The sequence below is a fragment of the Staurois parvus genome, unplaced genomic scaffold, assembly GCF_062004578.1.
Source record: "Staurois parvus isolate SC_StPar_1 unplaced genomic scaffold, SC_StPar_1.0 ptg002980l, whole genome shotgun sequence".
NCBI classification, from domain to species: Eukaryota; Metazoa; Chordata; class Amphibia; order Anura; family Ranidae; genus Staurois; species Staurois parvus.
In genome coordinates, this window is record NW_028320776.1 from 44,702 (window position 1) to 66,984 (window position 22,283).

Genomic DNA, 22,283 nt, shown 5'->3' on the forward strand with positions numbered 1-22,283 from the left:
GCCATAGGTGGTCCACCACCATATAAGGCAGCGATTTTGTTGTTTTACCTGGTGTTTCCATATTTTTGTCAAACCCCTGTACTTACGGTTGTAGGGAAATAATAGCGGACATACAGAGTGTCACATACACGCATACATAGTTATGCTAATTTAGCTTCTCCTAGAAAATGAAAACTGCCAATAGTATGCATGCAGAAAGGGTACACTATACATTACTTATCCTTTGTTATAGCTGGTCCACAATTTCTTCATTGAACAGGACTTCAGGCATAAAGTGTTTGTAGAAAAGCTGTATCTTAAGCTGGTTTGCTTGCAGAGTAGATTTGTTGTCCTCCCCTTTCGAGTTTGTACTGTTGGCTTTTTATTTAGAAAGTTCATTAGCCAATCCCATGTGGGTGTAATCCTTTCTATCTCCACAATCTTCTTACACCAGTTTCTTTGAGGGAACCATTTCTTAGCTCCACACCTTGTAGTATCGTATGTGCCGTGCATCAAAAAATGTCAAAAGGTCAAGTTATTGTTTGTTTCTATTGGCATAGCTTGGGTCCAATGTTTGACAAAAGCTCCTCTAAAGCAATTGCAATAGCTAAAAAATGTGTATATCATCTGACTTATCATTTAGTTTGTCCAGTATGCCACAATTATATCTTTTTTTCCCATTGGAAGACAGTAACTAGCCATGCACAAACATTGTTCTAATGACAGTTTGAGAGATGTTCCCACATGAAAAACTGATGTTGTTTGCTTCTGAAAACAACAGAGAAATTTTATTGAAATTTGAAAAAAATCACAATCTGCTTATATATACATCAAAAGTAGACTAACATAACACGCCTATATATGGAGAAATCACCGTCTCTACACAGGTATGAAAATGTTGGCGTGTCTACTGAGCTTGGATTTGGTCTGAACATGGATGGTAGCTGTCAGTGCCAGGCTAATGAGCTGCAGACCCTGGCCGTACACCAAAGGGCAGGGATTTTCATGACATGATTGACCTAATATGGCCACATAGCCTTATTAAGTCAATGTAATTGACCTAAAACGGCCCTGTGGTCACATTCGGTCAATTACGTCTCGAGCATCCCTGCCCTTTGACAAATGGCCAGTTTCTGGGCAAGGACTGAGCCGTCTACAGCTCATTAGCCTGCTGCCTTCCAGATTTGGACTGGACCTGGTTCAGAATGAATTCCATTATATTTTTTTTAAGTATATTGTCTGGTGTTTTCTAATGTGATCTAATAGAAATTATTCCGATAGAAAGAAATAAGTTCCCCTCATGTAGATTAGGGTTCCTCCAAAAATTACCAGGGGGTTCCTTGAGCAATGAGCAATTTCTGCCTCTCAGATAAATTCCCTCTAAGACCATGGATATTTGTATCTCTCTATAAGGGGGTCATTCTTCCCAATGACCACAAATGTAAGGAACATTCTTCCCACTGACCATCACACCGATGTATCATGAGCAGGGGCGGACTGACCATTTGAGCACTAGGGCACTGCCCGAGGGCCGGGGGTCAGTAGGGGGCCCCATGAAATGCCCCTGGTACCTTTTTTATAGGCTTTTTTTGGGTGTACTTTGAGTGTGGGCAAGGACATAGGGGCCCCATGATCCCCTATTGCCCGAGGGCCCCATGAGTTGTCAGTCCGCCCCTGATCATGAGTTGTAGATAGAGTCATTTTTAGCCGGGGTTACCTGAGACTGGAAAGTTATTTCAAGGGTTCCTCTGTGTTGATAAGGTTGAGAAAGCCTGTTGTAGACAATAGTTCATTCATTGCTGGGGGAGAAATTAATTTTCTGTGGGTTACATTTCTCTCTTCTTCAATGTAATTGACTTAAAACAGCCACGTGGTCACATTCGGTCAATTATGTCTTGAGCATCCCTGCCCTTTGATGAACGGACAGTTTCTGGGCAAGGACTGAGCCATCTACAGCTCATTAGCCTGGCACTGACGGCTGCCTTCCAGGTTTGGACAGGACCTCGTTCAGAATTAATTCCATTCAAATATTTTTTTAAAGTAATTGTCTGGGGTTTTCTAATGTGATCTAATAGAAATGATTCTGATAGAGAGAAATAAGTTCCCATCATGTAGACCAGGGTTTCTCAACCAGGGTTCCTCCAAAAATTACAAGGGGGTTCCTTGAGCAATGAGCAGTTTCCACCTCTCAGATAAATTCCCTCTAAGACCATTGATATTTGTATCTATCTATAAGGGGGTCATTCTTCCCAATGACCACAAATGAAACGAGCATTCTTCCGACTGACCATCACACCGATGTATCATGGGTTGTAGATAGAGTAATTTTTAGCCAGGGTTCCCTGAGACCAGAAAGTTATGTCAAGGGTTCCTCTGTGTTGGAAAGGTTGAGAAAGGCTGTTGTAGACAATAGTTCATTCATTGCTGGGGGAGAAATTAATTTTCTTCTGGTTACATTTCTCTCTTCTTCCATAGCTTGTCCTATAATCACCTAACAGACAGTTCCTGCCCTGACCTTGCATCCGGAATAAGGAATAACCAGACACTGAAAACACTGAACCTGTCTGAGAACAATCTGGAGGGTCCTCATTTTATGGATCTGATGGAAGCTCTGACCACAAGCCTAATCGAGGAATTATAGTGAGTATAACAGAACTAAATGAAATATCAATCCGCACAATGATCACAATCCCACCAGGCAGGGGCGTCCCTAGGGTTAGTGTAACCCGGTGCGATAACACTTGGTGACACCCCCTCCGGCAATCCCCGGCAATCGGATCTACAGATTGAGCATAATGGATCTGAGTCCAATCCATTATGCTCAATTCTCAGATCCGATCCATCCTGCAGGGAACGTCGGCATGCAACCAATACGGGGTGACACCGGACCCGCTCCACGAAAAGGTAAGTTGTAAAGCAAGCCGATGATCCCCGCAGGATGGATCGGATCTGCGGATTGGGGAGCATAATGGATCGGACTACGATCCATTATGCTCAATCCGCAGATCCGATCCATCCTGCGGGGATCGCATTTGGCTAGGGTCAGTGTCACTACTGGTAGCATGAGGCCATACCTGGACCCTACAGAGGTTGCACAGGCAGTCCAACTCCTCCAGGATGGCACATCAATACCTGCCATTGCCAGGTTTGCTGTGTCTCCCAGCACAGTCTCAAGAGCATGGAGGAGATTCCAGGAGACAGGCAGCTACTCTAGGAGAGCTGGACAGGGCCGTAGAAGGTCCTAAACCAATCAGCAGGACCGGTATCTGCTCCTTTGTGCAAGGAGGAACAGGATGAATCCTGAAAGAGCCCTACAAAATGATTAAAGTACAATACGATTCACGTCAATGGTATTCTATGGTCATCCTAAGAATGGAGATATCACATCTATACATGGATGGCAATATTGGAGTTTTATAAAGTGATTTCATCAGGGGCGGACTGACAACTCATGGGGCCCCCGGGCAATAGGGGATCATGGGGCCCCTGTGTCCTTGCCCAAACTCAAAAAGTCTATGAAAAGGTACCAGCGGCATCTCATGGGGCCCCCTACTGTCCCCGGGCCCTCGGGCAGTGCCTGAGTTTCCAAATGGTCAGTCCGCCCCTGGATTTCATATAAATGATGCCAGTTATAAAACATGAGTTATCATCATATAGAGAATAATTATATTCATTCCTGGGGGAAAAACAAATTTTATTTTCATCCTCGTTATAGCTGTGATTATTTTTTGATATTATTATGCAGGATTTACCTGGTGCCAAACGTGTGTGCCGTGCTTTACAACATACAGGGAGACAGTACAGTTACAATACAAGCCAAGGTTGGATGTCAGGAGGTCCTCGCTCCTGGGAGCTTACAATCTAAAAGTATACCATCTGGTAACGTTCTTCTCTTCTTCTACAGTTTGGCCAATAACAACCTAACAGACAGTTCCTGCCCCCACCTGGCCAGTGGAATACGAAATAATCAGACGCTGAAGAGACTGGACCTGTCTAAGAACAATCTGGAGGGTCCTCATTTCAGGGACCTGATGGCAGCTCTGACAACAAGCCGGATTGAGGAATTAAAGTAAGAGCAGCTTCCTGATTGGTGAAATTTGGCGTCAAGAGCACAAGTCCCTACTGCTGCTATAGCCTTGTTAGAACGCCATCCCTCCTGCTGAGGCCGAACCCTCTACCATTTTGTCCACACTACCCACATGAAAAAATATATATTTGAAATACTACAATTTTGGCCATATTCAATATATATATATATATGTGTGTGTGTGTCTGTACAGTGGGGCAAAAAAATATTTAGTCAGCCACCAATTGTACAAGTTCTCCCACTTACAAAGATGAGAGAGGCCTGTAATTGGCATCATAGGTAGACCTCAACTATGAGAGACAAAATGAGAAAACAAATCCAGACAATCACATTGGCTGATCTGGAAAGAATTTATTTGCAAATTATGGTGGAAAATAAGTATTTGGTGAATATGAAAAGTTCATGTCAATACTTTGTTATATATCCTTTGTTGGCAATGACAGAGGTCAGACGTTTCCTGTAAGTCTTCACAAGGTTGGCACACACTGTTGCTGGTATGTTGGCCCATCCTCCATGCAGATCTCCTCTAGAGCAGTGATGTTTTGGGGCTGTCGCTGGGCAACACGGACTTTCAACTCCCTCCAAAGGTTTTCTATGGGGTTGAGATCTGGAGACTGGCTAGGCCACTCCAGGACCTTGAAATGCTTCTTACGAAGCCACTCCTTCGTTGCCCGGGCGGTATGTTTGGGATCATTGTCATGTTGGAAGACCCAGCCACGTTTCATTTTCAATGCCCTTGCTGATGGAAGGAGGTTTGCACTCAAAATCTCACGATACATGGCCCCATTCATTCTGTCCTGTACATGGATCAGTCGTCCTGGTCCCTTTGCGGAGAAACAGCCCTAAAGCATGATGTTGCCACCCCCATGCTTCACAGTAGGTATGGTGTTCTTTGGATGCAACACAGCATTCTCTCTCCTCCAAACACGATGAGTTGTGTTTCTACCAAACAGTTCTATTTTGGTTTCATCTGACCATATGACATTCTCCCAATCCTCTTCTGGATCATCCAAATGCTCTCTAGCAAACTTCAGACGGGCCGGACATATACTGGCTTAAGCAGGGGGACACGTCTGGCACTGCAAGATCTGAGTAACTGGCGGCGTTGTCAGGAATGGACTTGCCAATAATGGTGGGACTCACCTGCCTTGTGGGCTGCAGTACCAGGGCTGGCCAGCGGGTGCTCTCAGCAATCAGAGACTCACCCCTGCAATCAGCCAAACACCTGAAGCTGATTACGGGGGTTGTATTTAAGGAATGGCCAGACTCACAGTCAAGGCCGTGGTGTGTGTTTTCCATGGGCCCCTGTATCTTGTAACTTGTATCCTGTATTCCTGTTCCTGTTCCTGTTTCTGTCTGACTTGTTGCCGACCCTGCCTGATCCTGACCTCTGCTGACTTCTCCTGTTTGATCCCTGGCTTGTGACCCTGACCATTCTCTGCCTGACCCTCTGCACCGCGCTGCCCGTGAGTTACTGAACCCAGCTTGTGACCCCGACCACTCTCCCGCCTGTTCCTGGTACTCCGTTTGCCCGTTTGCTACTGACCCGGCCTGCCTGATGACTCTTGCATTGTATGTATTGTTATCTGTGGGTGGTTTGGTTTGGTTTGTTTGCACTGTGTTTAGGTTTAGTATTGCACTGCGTTTTGTATTGTTAGTCTTAATAAATTATATTGTTTATAACATATCTGAAGCCTGCGTTTCCCTGCGTCAGTCCACACACCTCTGGTCATACCCAGATTCCTGACAGGTGTAGTGTGTTACTGATGGTAGCCTTTGTTACGTTGGTCCCAGCTCTCTGCAGGTCATTCACTAGGTCTCCCCGTGTGGTCCTGGGATTTTTGCTCACCGTTCTTGTGATCGTTTTGACCCCACGGGGTGAGATCTTACGTGGAGCCCAGATCGAGGGAGATTATCAGTGGTCTTGTATGTCTTCCATTTTCTAATTATTGCTCCCACAGTTGATTTGTTCACACCAAGCTGCTTGCCTATTGTAGATTCAGTCTTCCCAGCCTGGTGCAGGTCTACAATATTGTTTCTGGTGTCCTTCGACAGCTCTTTGGTCTTCACCATAGTGGAGTTTGGAGTGTGACTGTTTGAGGTTCTGGACAGGTGTCTTTTATACTGATAACAAGTTCAAACAGGTGCCATTGATACAGGTAATGAGTGCAGGACAGAGGAGCCTCTTAAAGAAGAAGGTACAGATCTGTGAGAGCCAGAAATCTTGCTTGTTTGTAGGTGACCAAATACTTATTTTCCACCATAATTTGCAAATAAATTCTTTCCAGATCAGCCAATGTGATTGTCTGGATTTGTTTTCTCATTTTGTCTCTCATAGTTGAGGTCTCCCTATGATGCCAATTACAGGCCTCTCTCATCTTTGTAAGTGGGAGAACTTGTACAATTGGTGGCGGACTAAGTACTTTTTTGCCCCACTGTACAGACACACATATATATATATATATAATGTATGTGTGTGTGTGTATATATATATATGTGCACTAGAAATTCTGAGGACCCTCTGCACACTGGTATATACCCTTTCAAGCAGACTATGCAATAAATAGGGATATCTAGTCTGCTTAAAAGGGTATATACCAGTGTGCAGAGGGTCCTCAGAATTTCTAGTGTTAATATGTGGCTACACCCCTTTAGCACCTGATGGATAAATGCATGCACTAACTGTTGGGATTTGAGCACAGGGATCTCTTGTTTGTTGTATATATATATGTGGGCTTTAACAAGGGGGCCCCCAGATCCCAGCTTTCCTCAGGTGTATGAATATTCTGTACTCTTAGTCATTCAAGTGTCAAAAATAAAAACACAGAGACAGTTTTTTTAAAAAATAAACATTTATTTTAACAAATAAATAAACAACCCCCCTCCACCCCCCAAACAATCTCCCATTATCAATCACGATGGATGCCGACGACCAGAAAAAAAAAAAAAACAGGTCTGCACTCATCGCTTGCCTCCCGGCGACTGACATCTCTGGTTCCCACCGATGATAAATAAACAAAGGGGGGGCGTGGTCACTGGTGACACCTTTTATTTAGCGTCCTTGGGCACACACCAACTGACAGCTCCGGTAGCCAATGCCGTCCGTAGATAAACCAAGGGGCGGGGTCGCCTGTCATGGGGGGAGGGGAGAGGAGGGGGACATGCTGTTTTTATTTTTCACTTGTTAACCATTTGCCCTCCAGAGGATTTACCCTCCCCCCTTCCTCACCAGGCCATTTTTTGTGTTACAGCGCTACTTTACTTCAACTGACAATTGCGCGCTCATGCACCCAAATGAAATTTACGTCCTTTTTTTCCCACAAATAGAGCTTTCTTTCAGTGGTATTTGATCACCTCTGCATTTTTTTTTGTGCTATAAAAAAAAAGACCGCCAATTTTGAGAAAAAAACTATATTTTTGACTTTTTGCTATATACAATGTCCAGTAAAAAAATTTAAAAAATCAAATTTCCTCAGAAATTTAGGCCAAAATGTATTCTGCTCCGTGTCTTTGCTAAAAAAGATCCCAAAACGTGTAAATTAATTGGTTTACATGAAAGTTATACAAATGGCGGGATAGATACTGGGATTTTTATTTTTTAAACAGACACCAATGACAGGTGCTATTCCTCCCATTGACACCAACAATGGGGCAGTATTCTTTCCACAGACACCAACGACGGGTGCTATTCCTCCATCTGACACCAACAATGGGGCAATTTTCCTCCCACTAACACCAACAATAGGGCACTATTCCTCCCACTGACACCAACATTGGGGCACTATTCCTCCCACTGACACCAACATTGGGGCACTATTCCTCCCACTGACACCAACATTGGGGCACTATTCCTCCCACAGACACCAACGATGGGTTGCTATTTCTCCCACGGACACCAACAATGGGGCAATTTTTCTCCCACTAACACCAACATTGGGGCACTATTCCTCCCACAGTCACCAACGACGGGTGCTATTCCTCCATCCGACACCAACAAAGGGGCACTATTCCTCCCACAAACACCAACGACGGGTTGCTATTCCTCCCACTGACACCAACAATAGGGCACTATTCCTCCCACTGACACCAACAATAGGGCACTATTCCTCCCACTGACACCAACAATAGGGCACTATTCCTCCCACAGACACCAACAATGGGTTGCTATTTCTCCCAATGACACCTAAAATAGTGCACTATTCCTCCCACTGACACTAACAATAGGGCACTATTCCTCCCACTGACACCAACAATAGGGCACTATTCCTCCCACAGACACCAACAATGGGTTGCTATTTCTCCCAATGACACCTAAAATAGTGCACTATTCCTCCCACTGGCACCGATGACGAGGTACAATTCCTTCCCCCCAATACCAGAGATGTGTTGTTTACATCCACTAATGTCAGGACAATTTCTACTCCCACTGGCCACAGTCTGTCCCCCCCCCTAAAGTCTGAAGGACCATAAACTGGCCCTTTGCTTGGAAAGTTTCCAGACCCCTGATGTAGAGAATAGTTACATTTATTCCTGGGGCAGAAATTAATTTTCCTCTGGTAAATTTCTTTTCTTCTTCTACAGTTTGTATAAAAATGACCTAACAGACGGCTCCTGCCCCGACCTTGCATCAGGAATAAGAGATAACCCGACACTGAGGACTCTGGACCTGTCCGAGAACAATCTGGAGGGTCCTCACTTCAGGGATCTGATGGAAGTTCTGACCTCAAGCCGGATAGAGGAATTACAGTGAGTATGAGAGATCTGACTGGGACGATAATATTCGGGGAGACTGCATGAATGTTATAGAAATATGGAAATGTACTTCGAATTCATCCTTAGACTCCATAAAGAGACAATCCCGGACAGTTGTCCACTTCTTGATTTCACATTCAGTGATCATTCATGAAGGACTCTTTTCCTAAAATTTTATATTTCACTGTTATTTATTCCCAACTGCCTGTCCACCAACAAAGCTCATTCTTATGTTTCTAGGTGAGAGAAGGATCTTGGAAACACCAAATCCTAGTAGGGTTTGCAAAAATTCGGTCCACCACTGCCTGTTGCTCAATCAATATAACTTCCCCAGAATCTGCTCTTTAGGGTACCGAAATAGCAACTTGTTGTTGGTGTCAGTGAGAGGAGTAGTGCCCCATCGTTGTTGTCTTTGGGAGGAATAGTGCCCCATTGTTGGTGTCAGTGGGAGGAATAGTGCCCCATCATTGGTGTCTGTGGGAGGAATAGTGCCCCATCGTTGGTGTGTTTGGGAGGAATAGTGCCCCATCATTGGTGTCAGTGGGAGGAATAGTGCCCCAACATTGGTGTCAGTGGGAGGAATAGTGCCCCATCATTGGTGTCTGTGGGAGGAATAGTGCCCCATCATTGGTGTCTGTGGGAGGAATAGTGCCCCATCATTGGTGTCTGTGGGAGGAATAGTGCCCCATCGTTGGTGTGTTTGGGAGGAATAGTGCCCCATCATTGGTGTCAGTGAGAGGAATAGTGCCCCATCATTGGTGTCTGTGGGAGGAATAGTGCCCCATCGTTGGTGTGTTTGGGAGGAATAGTGCCCCATCATTGGTGTCAGTGAGAGGAATAGTGCCCCATCGTTGGTGTCAGTGGGAGAAATAGAAACAGGTCGGTGTCTGTGGAAGGAATAGTGCCCCACTGTTGGTGTCAGTGTAAGGAATAGTACCCATTGTTGGTGTCTATGGGAGGAAAGGTGCCCCATTGTTGGTGTACATGGTTCCATCCATACTTGCCTACCTCCACCCTTCACACTCCCCAATATGCTTCAGAGGCTGTACCAGCACAGGAGGCACTATACATGTCTGGTGGACCTACCCAATGGTAGGCAGAATGTGGACCAAAATATTCAATTTACTCCACTGTCCCATCCCGAGAGACCCTTGGCTCATACATCTTCGTTTATATGGTGCTTACCAAGTGGTATATTTAGGATTTGTATTGCCCTAGGCAACACAAAATACACCCCCAACCCGAAGAGTGCCTCATTGACCAACAACACCCCTGCCCCCCCCCACCCGAGAGAGCCCTCCACAACCATTGCCACCCTACATCGGCCACTCCCCTCCCAGCAAGAGAGAGAAAGACACTCACCTTCACAGCTCTGGACATCTCCGGGAACGAGAGTCAAGCAGCCCGCAGCCTCTCTCAGATCCCATCTGGTCCCCAAGCCGCATTTGTGTCCCATCTTCTGTCCCTTCTTCCAGGAGGGCAGTGCTGCCCCCTTGAAAAATGCCACGCTAGGCAAATGCCTTGTTTGCCTTGTGGTAAATACGCCCGTGTACTTACCCCCGGAGGAGTCACTGATGTTGGGGTTCAATTACTTCAAATGGAAATGACCCCATTTGGCACTGCCACACCCTCTGACACACCAGGTCTGTAGAAAGAATATGTATTGGGCAACACACCACAGGAGGCAACATCAAAAAAATTACAACAACAATAAAACAGTAAATCAAATGTATACAACACAACAAAAATAATGTGAGGCCCAATTATGTCTGGACCCAATGCCCCTGTGGGCACCTGAACACTAAGTCTGGGGGGGGGATGGTTCCCACTACAGGTAATGCTCAGCTAGAGGCCAAAAGGTCCCAGAGTCTCTCCAAAACCCTTCTTACTGGCCAATGGGGTACTAAAGGTTGGGGCCCAGAGTCCTGCATGGAGCGCTCAGGTAAATTTGTATCTCACAGTAAGGGGCTTAAGTGCCCAGATAAGTCCCAAGCAGGGGCGGACTGACAACTCATGGGGCCCCCGGGCAATAGGGGATCATGGGGCCCCTGTGTCCTTGCCCAAACTCAAAAAAGCCTATGAAAAAGGTACCAGGGGCATCTCACGGGGCCCCCTACTGACCCCGGGCCCTCGGGCAGTGCCCGAGTTTCCAAATGGTCAGTCCACCCCTGCTCCCAAGTTAGGGTGGTAGTGTCCCTCTAAAAGGAGGATAAGGGGATTGGGGCCAGTGGCTTCTCACCACTATGCAGTCTGTTGTCAAGCCTCTTCCCATTCTCCCCATGTACAAAAACCTGGATGCTTAAGGGGTGTTTCCTGTGGAATCCGTGACTTGGAAAGCGCTCTAATGATGGGGCATTATTATTTCTACTGACACCAACAATGGGGCACTATTCCCCCTAAAGACACCAATGATGGAATACTATTCCTCCAACTGACACCAAAGATGGGCTATTATTCCTTCCATTGATAACAATGATGGGGCACTATTCATCCCACTGACACCAACAATGGGTCATTATTCCTTCCACTGACACCAATGTTGGGGCACTATTCATCCCACTGACACCAACAATGGGTCATTATTCCTTCCACTGACACCAATGTTGGGGCACTATTCCTCCCATTGATACTAATGATTGGGTACTATTCCTTCCACTAATACCAATGATGCAGCACTATTCCTCCCACTGACACCAATGATGGGGCACTATTCCTCCCACTGACACCAATGATGGGGCACTATTCCTCCCACTGACACCAAGGATGGGGCACTATTCCTTCCACTGACAACAACAATGGGGCACTATTCCTCCCAATGACACCAATGATGGGGCACTAATTCTTCCAATATTACCAATGATGGGGCACTATTCCTCCCACTGACACCAATGATGGGGCACTGTTCCTTCTACTGACAACAACAATGGGACACTTGCTCCCAATGACACCAATGATGGGGCACTATTCCTCCCATTGACAACAATGATGGAACACTATTTCTCCCACTGACACCAATTATGGGGCACTAATCCTTCCAATGTTACCAATGATGGAACACTATTCCTCCCACTGACACCAATGATGGGGCACTATTCCTCCCACTGATAACAATGATGGTGCACTATTCCTCCCTATGACACCAATGATGGGGCACTATTCCTCCCACTGACACCAATGATGGGGCACTATTCCTCCCACTGACACCAATGATGTGACACTATTCCTCCCACTGACACCAATGATGTGACACTATTCCTCCCACTGACACCAATGATGGGGCACTATTCCTCCCACTGATAACAATGATGGGGCACTATTCCTCCCAATGACACCAATGATGTGACACTATTCCTCCCACTGACACCAATGATGGGACACTATTCCTCCCACTGATACCAATGATGGGGCACTATTCCTCCCAATGACACCAATGATGGGGCACTATTCCTCCCACTGACACCAATGATGTGACACTATTCCTCCCACTGATACCAATGATGGGGCACTATTCCTCCCACTGATACCAATGATGGGGCACTATTCCTCCCAATGACACCAATGATGAGGCACTATTCCTCCCACTGATACCAATGATGGGACACTATTCCTCCCACTGATACTAATGATGGGACACTATTCCTCCCACTGACACCAATGATGGGGCACTATTCCTCCCACTGATACCAATGATGGGACACTATTCCTCCCACTGATACTAATGATGGGACACTATTCCTCCCACTGACACCAATGATGGGGCACTATTCCTCCCACTGACACCAATGATGGGGCACTATTCCTCCCACTGACACCAATGATGGGGCACTATTCCTCCTCCTACTGACCATGTAATTTTGTAATGTAATTTTTTTACTCCCACTGATCACCAAGCCTGAGGCATTGTTTACTACCAATGGCCACAGTCATAACTCACCTAAAGTATAATAAAAAGACAATAAAGTGGCCCTTTGTTTAGAATGTTTGGGTCCCCTGACATATACAGTATATTGGTTATATGCAAAACTGGGGCAATTTGTTTCCAGTTGGTTTCCTTGGCTGGTTGTCTATGCATGTGTATGGATAGATTCACTGGTTTCCCTATTTAACTTTCTTTAGACTTTTTACATCTTTCATCTAGTAAAGATATCATTTTTGCACCAATGTGTAAATACCTATATTCACACAAATATTTATCTTATGTAAAACATGTACAGTATGTACACTATATTGCCAAAAGTATTGGTCGGCCGGCCTTTCCACACACATGACCTTTAATGGCCTCCCAGTCTTAGTCCGTAGGGTTCAATATTGAGTTGGCCCCGCCCTTTCCACACACATGACCTTTAATGGCCCCCCAGTCTTAGTCCGTAGGGTTCAATATTGAGTTGGCCCCGCCCTTCCCACACACATGACCATTAATGGCCCCCCAGTCTTAGTCCGTAGGGTTCAATATTGAGTTGGCCCCGCCCTTTGCAGCTATAACAGCTTCACCTCTTCTGGGAAGGCCATCCACAAGGTTTAGGAGGGTGTCTATGGGAAGGTTGGACCATTCTTCCAGAAGCACATTTGTCAGGTAAGGCACTGATGTCGGGGGAGGAGGCCTGGCTCGCAGTCTCCGCTCTAATTCATCCCAAAGGTGTTCTATGGGGTTGAGGTCAGGACTCTGTGCAGGACAGTCAAGTTCCTCCACCCCAAACTGGCCCCTCCATGTCTTTATGGACCTTGCTTTGTGCACTGGGGGGCAGTCATGTTGGAACAGGAAGGGGCCATCCCCAAACTCTTCCCACAAAGTTGGGACCATGAAATTGTCCAAAATATCTTGGTATGCTGACACCTTAAGAGGTCCCTTCTCTGGAACTAGGGGGCCAAGCCCAACCCCTGAAAAAAATAACCCCACACCATAATCCCCCCTCCATCAAAATTTATATTTGGCACAATGCAGTCAGGCAAGTACCGTTCTCCTGGCAACCGCCAAACCCACGCACGTCCATCGGATTGCCAGAGAAGTGTGATCGGTCACTCCAGAGAAAACGTCTCCATCGCTTTGGAGTCCAGTGGCGGCGTGCTTTACGCCACGGCATTCGACGCTTTGCATTGCACTTGGTGATGGAACGCTTGGATGCAGCTGCTCGGCCATGGAAACCCATTCCATGAAGCTCTCTACGCACTGTTTTTGGGCTCATCTGAAGGCCACACCAAGTTTGGAGGTCTTTAGCTATTGACTCTGCAGACAGTTTGCGACTTTTGCGCACTGTGCGCTTCAGCATGCGCTGACCCCGCCCTGTCATGTGACGTGGCCTACCACTTGGTGGCTGAGTTGCTGTTGCTCCCAGTTGCTTCCACTTTGTTATAATCCCACTAACAGTTGAGCGTGGAATATTTAGTAGCCAGGAAATGTCACGGATGGACTTATTGCCCAGGTGGCCACCTATCACGGGACCACGCTTGGAGTCACTGAGCTCCTGAGAGCGACCCATTCTTTCACCAATGTTTGTAGAAGCAGTCTTCATGCCTAGGGGCTTGATTTTCTATACCTGTGGCCAGGCCTGGACTGGGACAAAAAATAGGCCCAGGCATTGTAGACCGAGCAGCCAATTTCTGTGTGGGGGGGGGGGGGCAGAATATTCACAGAGTTTGTCCTCCGCAGTGTAATATAAATGGGCACTGTGATATAAAGGGGATTGCACTGTAAAGTGGCACTGTATTGATTACAGTGCCCCTTTACAGCGCAGTCCCCTTTATGTCACAGTGCCCCTTTACTTTACAGTGCCCCAAGAGATCTAATCACAGTGCCCCCTATATATTCAAAGAGATGGCCCAATCCAGCAAAGAGACATTCCCATCCAGCAAAGAGACATTCCCATCCAGCAAAGAGACATCCCCATTCAGCAAAGAGACAGCCCAGTCCAGCAAAGAGACATCCCAATCCACAAAGAGACATCCCAATCCACAAAGAGACGGGCTGTCTCTTTGTTGGACAGGGATGTCTCTTTGCTGGATGGGGATGTCCCTTCTTGGACTGGGCTGTTTCTTTGCTGGACTGAGATGTCTCTTTGCTGGACTTAACTGGGCAAGGAGACACCCGGTCCAGCAGAGACATGACAAGATTTTATCCGACCTACAGCTACAGTTAATTGAATTTCCTCAATACGCATTGATTGAGGAGTTCAATCAGCAGGGACTGCCTATGGTCTCTGCTTCTGATGTAAAGGGGGGTTCTGATGGGGACCCTAAAGGAAGAGGGGACTATTATGGGGACCCTTTTATAAGGGTATAAGGGAGGACAATGATGGCCATTCTGATGTAAGGTGGTTCTGATGGGGACCGTAAAAAGAAGAGGGGACTATGATGGGACCCTTTTAAAAGGGGGGCTCTGATGGGCATTCTGATGTAAGGGAGCTTTGAAGGGGACCCTGATGGAAGAGGGGACTATGATGGGGACCCTTTTGTAAAAGGGGTTCTGATGGGGACCCTGATGAAAGAGGAGACTATGATGTGGACCCTTATATAAGGGGGGTCTCTGATGGGCATTCTGATGTAAGGGGGGCTCTGAAGGAGACCATCATGGAAGAGGGGACTATGATGGGAACCATTTTGTAAGTGGGGCTCCAATGGGGACCCTTTAAGAAGAAGAGACTATGATGTGGACCCTTATATAAGGGGGGTCTCTGATGGGCATTCTGATGTAAGGGGGGCTCTGAAGGGGACCATGTTGGAAGAGGTAACTATGATGGGGACCATTTTGTAAATGGGGTTCCGATGGGGACCCTGTTGGAAGAGGGGACTATGATGTTGACCCTTTTAAAAGGGGGAGCACTGATGGGCATTCTGATCTAAGGGGGGCTCTGAAGGGGACCCTGATGGAAGAGGGGACTATGATGGGGACCTTTTTGTAAGGTGGTTTTCATGGGGACCCTGATAGAAGAAGAGACTATGATGAAGACCCTTTTATAACGGGGGAGCTCTGATGGGCATTCTGATGTAAGGGGGGCTCTGAAAGGGACCCTGATGGAAGAGGGGACTATGATGGGGACCCTTTTGTAAGGTGGTTTTGATGGGGACCCTGATGAAAGAGGAGACTATGATGTGGACCCTTATATAAGGGGGGGTCTCTGATGGGTATTCTGATGTAAGGGGGGCTCTGAAGGAGACCATCATGGAAGAGGGGACTATGATGGGGACCCTTTTGTAAGGTGGTTTTGATGGGGACCCTGATGAAAGAGGAGACTATGATGTGGACCCTTATATAAGGGGGGGTCTCTGATGGGTATTCTGATGTAAGGGGGGCTCTGAAGGAGACCATCATGGAAGAGGGGACTATGATGAGGACCCTTTTGTAAGCGGGGGACTCTGATGGACATTCTCATTGTAAGGGGGGCTTTGATGGGGACTCTGCTTTAAGGGGGACAATGATTGACACCCTGATGTAAGGGGGGACCCTGATGGATATTTTTTTCAGGCCTGAGATTATTAGTAACATATACCATGTGCCCTTCTACTGACAAAAATGAAAACAAATTGGAGTTAGGGAATAGCTGCATTCATTGTTGGGGGAGAATTTATTTTTTATTTCTTTTCCAGTTTGTCCTATAATCACCTGACGGACAGTTCCTGCCCCCACCTGGCCTCTGGAATAAGAAATAACCCGACATTGAGGACACTGGACCTGTCCTGGAACAACCTGGAGGGTTCTCATTTCAGTGATCTGATAGACGCTCTGACCACAAGCCAGATCAAGGAATTACAGTGAGTATAACAGGACTGGCTGTGACTGATGACCACAATATATATGCAGTGATGGGATATTCGCCTGTTTATTTGCAGTCTGCTGCTCTGGTCATGTGTGCTTGTGTCACCCTTCTCATTGGTGGCTGCTGTGCCCTCTGAACTTTGTGAAAAGGTCAGCAAGTATGCCCGGGCTATTGCCATTGTTGGGTAGCTCCTCTAGAAGAGCACATGGACAGAGAGATGTGAATGGATGTCTAGAGGGAAGTAGACCTCCATTCACAGGGCACAGACTGTACTTCAATGCAGCATCCCGTCACTGAGACCTGCTATGATGACTCTGCAATGTATGAATGTTCCTGTTTGAAGTTTGATGGTTTCCTGATAGGTTGTATATAGGTGTAGCCAGGGGCGGACTGACCATTCGTGCACTCGGACACTGCCCGAGGGCCCTGGGTCAGTAGGGGGCCCCATGAGATGCCCCTGGTAACTTTCATAGTCTTTTTTGGGTGTGGTTTGAGTGTGGGTAAGGACACAGGGGCCCCATGATCCCCTATTGCCCGAGGGCCCCATGAGTTGTCAGTCCACCCCTGGGTGTAGCACTCTTCCAGATAGGCTGCTAGATAGACTAGGTAAATTGAATTCTCTTCGGCTCCCCTGAAATCAGTGGAGCAGTTTGTGACTACTGTGGGCTTTTCTGGGTTTCACTGGCTGCTTCCCCCTACCTTCTGGGGGTTTATGGTATGTAGTGAGCTGTAGGAGTCAAATTAACAACCTCAGTGGGGCTCAGAGTATTTATGTGGTCCCAGCCAATCCTTAGGTGATGACGCCCAATAGGTGGCTGGGGAGTGCATAAATAATTTGGTGCCTGAGGTAGCCCTTTTCTTGTCCAGGAGAAGTACCCAGCCTGATGGTCTGCTGCCCTTCTGGGCATTGCAACTGAAGTCCTTACAGGAGCTCATCGAGGTCCTGTCTATGCTAAAGCTGGGGGGGTGGGGGTGGGGTGGGGGGGGTGGTTGCTGTTTTCTGAATCTTGCTGGAACTGATGAATGGATTTCACTGAGGATTTATTCTGGAGAGTTTACAGGAGAAATGTCTTCCTGATATTGGAAGGAAATATTCAAGTATCCAGGGACTGTGTGCTGCTACTTTCCCTTGTGCATGAATGCTAGAACTTGCTCAAGTTGAGAAGGTGCTTATAGTTTCTCATTCCCTTAGCTGCTACTGGAGGGAATGAACTAAAAAGCTTTGCCAAGGTGTCCTCATATGACTGTACAGGGTGTTTGGAGTATACCACCGCTCCCTGCACCCCATCCAGGTTCAGCCTGCAAAAAAGCATCAACAAAAGATAAACCCTTAGACTGTTCATTGAGCCAGAAAGGGTGACTGTTGCTGTGTGCCAGGCTACCCCCTGCACTAATCTGGGAAAAGAATCTGGGACAAATCAGTGGGCCCTACATATGGGATGAGCACTACATGTGTGAGCACATACATTGGTTAACATACACTCACCGGCCAATGGGTACAGCTTGCTAGTACTGGGTTGGGCCCCATTTTGGCATAGGTTCAACAAGGTGTTGGAAACATTTCTTAGATATTTTGGTCCATATTGACATGATAGCATCACGTTGTTGCAGCAGATTTGTCGGCTGCACATCCATGATGCAAATTTCCCGTTCCACCACATCCCAAATGTGCGCTGATGGATTGAGATCTGGTGACTGTGGAGGCCATTGGAGTACAGTGAACTCATTGTCATGTTCAAGAAACCAGTTTGAAATGATTTGAGGTCTGTGACATGGTGCATTATCCTGCTGGAAGTAGCCTTCAGAAGATGGGTACGCTGGCACCTGGAGTGGTCTTCTTCTGCTGTAGCCATCTGCTTCAAGGTTCAACGTGTTGTGCATTCAGAGATGGTATTCTGCATACCTTGGTTGTAACGAGTGGTTATTGGAGTTACTGTTGCCTTTCTATCATCTGGAACAAGTCTGCCCATTCTCCTCTGACCTGTGACATCAACAAGACATTTTCCTCCACACAACTGCCGCTGGCTGGATATTTTCTCTTTTTCAGACCACTCTCTGTAAACCCTAGAGATGGTTGTGTGTGAAAATCCCAGCAGATCAGCATTTTTTTTTAATATTTAGACCATCCCGTCAGGCACCAACAACCATGCCACGTTCAAAGTCACTTAGGTCTCCTTTCTTCCCATTCTGATGCTTGGTCTGAATTTCATCAAGTCATCTTCACCACGTCTAGATGGCTACAGTTGCAAGAAAAAGTATGTAAACCCCTTGGGATTACGTGGAGTTTTGCATGAATTGGGCATAAAATGTGCTCTGAACGTCATCTAAGTCACAACAATAGAAGAACACAGTCTGCTGAACATAATAATATACAAACATTAGATGTTGCCATGGTTTAATTGCACATAACATGTAAACATTCACAGTGCAGGGAGGAAAAAGTATGTGAACCTTTGGACTTAATAACTGGTTGACCCTCCTTTGGCAGCAATAACCTCAACCAAACATTTCCTGTAGTTGCAGATCAGACCTGCACAACGATCTGGAGTAATTTTGGACCACTCCTCTTCACAAAACTGTTTCAGTGTAGCAATATTCTTGGGATGTCTAGTGTGAATCTCTCTCTTAAGGTCATGCCACAGCATTTCAATTGGGTTGAGGTCAGGACTCTGACTGGGCCACTCCAGAAGGCGTATTCTGTGCTGTTGCAGCCATTGTTTTGTTGAATTACTTGTATGCTTTGGGTCATTGTCCTGTTGCATCACCCACCCTCTGCGGAGCTTCAGTTGGCGGACAGATGGTCGTACGTTTTTCTGCAAAATGTCTTGATAAACTCTGGAATTCGTTTTCCCATCAATGACAACAATCCGTCCAGCCCTGAGGCAGCAAAGCAGCCCTAAACCATGATGCTCCCTCCGCCATGTTTCACAGTGGGGATGAGGTTTTGATGTTGGTGTGCTGGGCCTTTTTTTCTCCACACATAGTGTTGTGTGTTCTTCCCAAACAACTCAATCTTGGTTTCATCTGTCCACAGTATATTTTGCCAGTAGTGCTGTGGAACATCCAGGTGCTCTTTTGCAAACTTCAAACGTGCTGCAATATTCTTTTTGGACAGCAATGGCTTCCTCCGTGGTGTCCTCCCATGTACTCCATTCTTGTTTAATGTTTTCCTTATTGTAGATGTGTCAACAAAAATGTTAGCATGTGCCAGAGATTTCTGTAGGTCTTTAGCTGACACTCTGGGATTCTTCTTTACCTCATGCAGCATTCTGCGCTGTGCTCTTGCAGTCATTTTTACAGGACGACCACACCTAGGGAGAGTAGCAACAGTGCTAAACTTTCTCCATTTGTAGACAGTCTGTCTTACCGCGGACACATGAACATCAAGGCTTTTGGAGATACTTTTGTAACCCTTTTCAGCTTCATGCAAGTCAACAATTCTTGATCGTAGGTCTTCTGAGAGCTCTTTTCTGCGAGGCATGGTTCACATCAGACAGTGCTTCTTGAAACCAGTAAACCCAAAACAGGTGTGTGTTTTTTAAGGGCAGGACAGCTGTCAGCAACACATCCAATATCATAACACTGATTGGAGTCAAGGTTGGCTCACCTCTGGCTCCAATTAGCTCTGGGAGAAGTCATTAAGCTAGGGCCTCACATACTTTTTCCTCCCTGCACTGTGAATGTTTACATGTTTTGTGCAATTAAACCATGGCATCATCTAATGTTTGTGTAGTATTATGTTCAGCAGACTGTGTTCTTCTATTGTTGTGACTTAGATGACGTTCAGAGCAAATTTTATGCCCAATTCATGCAAAACTCCATGTAATCCCAAGGGGTTCACATACTTTTTCTTGCAACTGTAAATGCATTGAGTTACTGCCATGTGATTGGCTGATTAGCAATTTGTGTTACCAAGCAATTGAACAGGTGGACCTAATAAAGTGGCTGGTGAATGTATTTTAACCAAACACACATTTTTCCTCCCCTGAGCTCCCCCACCTTCATGTCACAGCCTTCCTCCTTTCTCCCCATGATAGACATGAGAAGCAAAACTGCCAGGAATGACCAGGGTAGACGCGAGCCCCTGATCATTGCTGGACAGTCATCACCTCATTGGTAGTGTTCTGCTTCATTCAGTTCAGGCTTGGGATTGGTTCAAACTCAGGTTCATTCTAATCTAGAAGTTAGTTGAGATTGCTGAGCCAATGGCCTGATTGGCAGAGATTCTCATCTCAGCAGCAGCATATACATACAAACAGTGGCGGACTGACAACTCATGGGGCCCATGGGCAATTGGGGATCATGGGGCCCCTGCGTCCTTGCCCACACTCAAAACACACCCAGAAAAGCCTATAAAAGGTACCAGAGGCATTTTATGGGACCCCCTACTGACCCCGGGCAGTGCCCAAGTGCTCGAATGGGCAGTCCGTCCCTGCATACAAAGGAACAGGGATGCTAGTATCATTGACAATATGGCCATACTAGGTCAGTGACATCACCCTCATATAGTCCTGTGCCCATATTAGGTTAAAGATGTCATCCCCATCCCTTTTGTGTGCATCTGCTGCAGGGTGGGAAATATCCAGCCCCAGGGGCGGACTGACCATTTGGAAACTCGGGCACTGCCCGAGGGCCCGGGGTCAGTAGGGGGCCCCATGAGATGCCCCTGGTACCTTTTTCATAGGCTTTTTTGAGTTCGGGCAAGGACACAGGGGCCCCATGATTCCCTATTGCCCGGGGGCCCCATGAGTTGTCAGTCCGCCCCTGTCCAGCCCACATCTGATTGGCCCAGCAATCACAGCAACCTTCCAGATTCAAATAAACTTGGGTTCCAACAGTCCGAAGCCTAAACTGAATGTAGCTCACCACTGCCGATAAGGTGATAATTGTCCATCAATGGTCTGGGGCTCCTATCTTCCCTAGTCACTCCTGGCAGTTCTGCTTCTCAACAGAGAAAAGGGAGGAAAGCTGAGCCAGAGGCTAGGAGACCTCAGATGGGGAAGTATATGGGTTTGGTTTATATAGATAGCTGAACCTATCAAAGTTTCCTCACTAGTAGTGTTTTGTGATCATACTAACGCCTGATTGGTTACTCGCTTTCAAAACTGTCTCCAATTTTGAGTTCAGAACAGGATCAGTTCACTTCTCAGTGTTCAGATGATAACAGGTGATCTTGATCATGATCGATTGGCCATTATTTCTATTTTCATGACCATATTCAACCACATTCATAGAACTGCTCTATGTTACCCCAAAGAGATCTGATGACCAGTTATATCTTCTATTCTAGGATTATTGGCAATTCCATTTCACAGGAAATAAGATCACAACTAGGAATGCTGGAAGAGGTCTACCTATAATGACTCCAGATCAAGAGGCTCTTCTACATCTGCGAATGGAGCTCGGACGCTGGGTGATGAGAAGAATGGAATTTAGATATAAACAAACCCAACCCATGAGGAGAATGAACTATCACAGATGACCTAATACATCTAGGACAAGAGAAGACATTTTGTTTCATAATTAAGGAGTTAAAGACATACTCCACAAAAAATATGAACATTTCATATATAAGCCTACTCAGAGAATGCAGAATTGGTTCCAATTCTCATCCCGACTTTACATAGTTACATAGTTAGTCTGGCTGAAAAAAAAAAAAGTCCATCCAGTTCAACCATAAAAAAAAAAAAAAGTTATAATCCTACACCCACAGT

At 46.3% G+C, this 22,283-nt stretch overlaps 1 protein-coding gene across 2 annotated transcripts in view; it reads left to right on the forward strand.

The window, feature by feature from the left end:
- The window catches only part of LOC149428759 (NACHT, LRR and PYD domains-containing protein 3-like), a 66,960-nt gene extending 44,695 nt beyond the window's left edge, over positions 1-22,265 (forward strand). Inside the window, exons 7-11 of one of the 2 annotated variants that reach the window (XM_089667037.1) lie at positions 2,455-2,619; positions 3,884-4,048; positions 8,648-8,812; positions 16,400-16,564; positions 21,860-22,265. In XM_089667037.1, the coding sequence (XP_089523163.1) occupies positions 2,455-2,619; positions 3,884-4,048; positions 8,648-8,812; positions 16,400-16,564; positions 21,860-21,929 (730 nt within the window). In that variant the 3' untranslated portion in view covers positions 21,930-22,265. Of the gene's footprint in view, positions 1-2,454; positions 2,620-3,883; positions 4,049-8,647; positions 8,813-16,399; positions 16,569-21,859 lie in introns of those variants that run through there. The other variant, XM_089667036.1, reaches the window with a different exon arrangement.
- Positions 22,266-22,283: the final 18 nt, after the last annotated feature.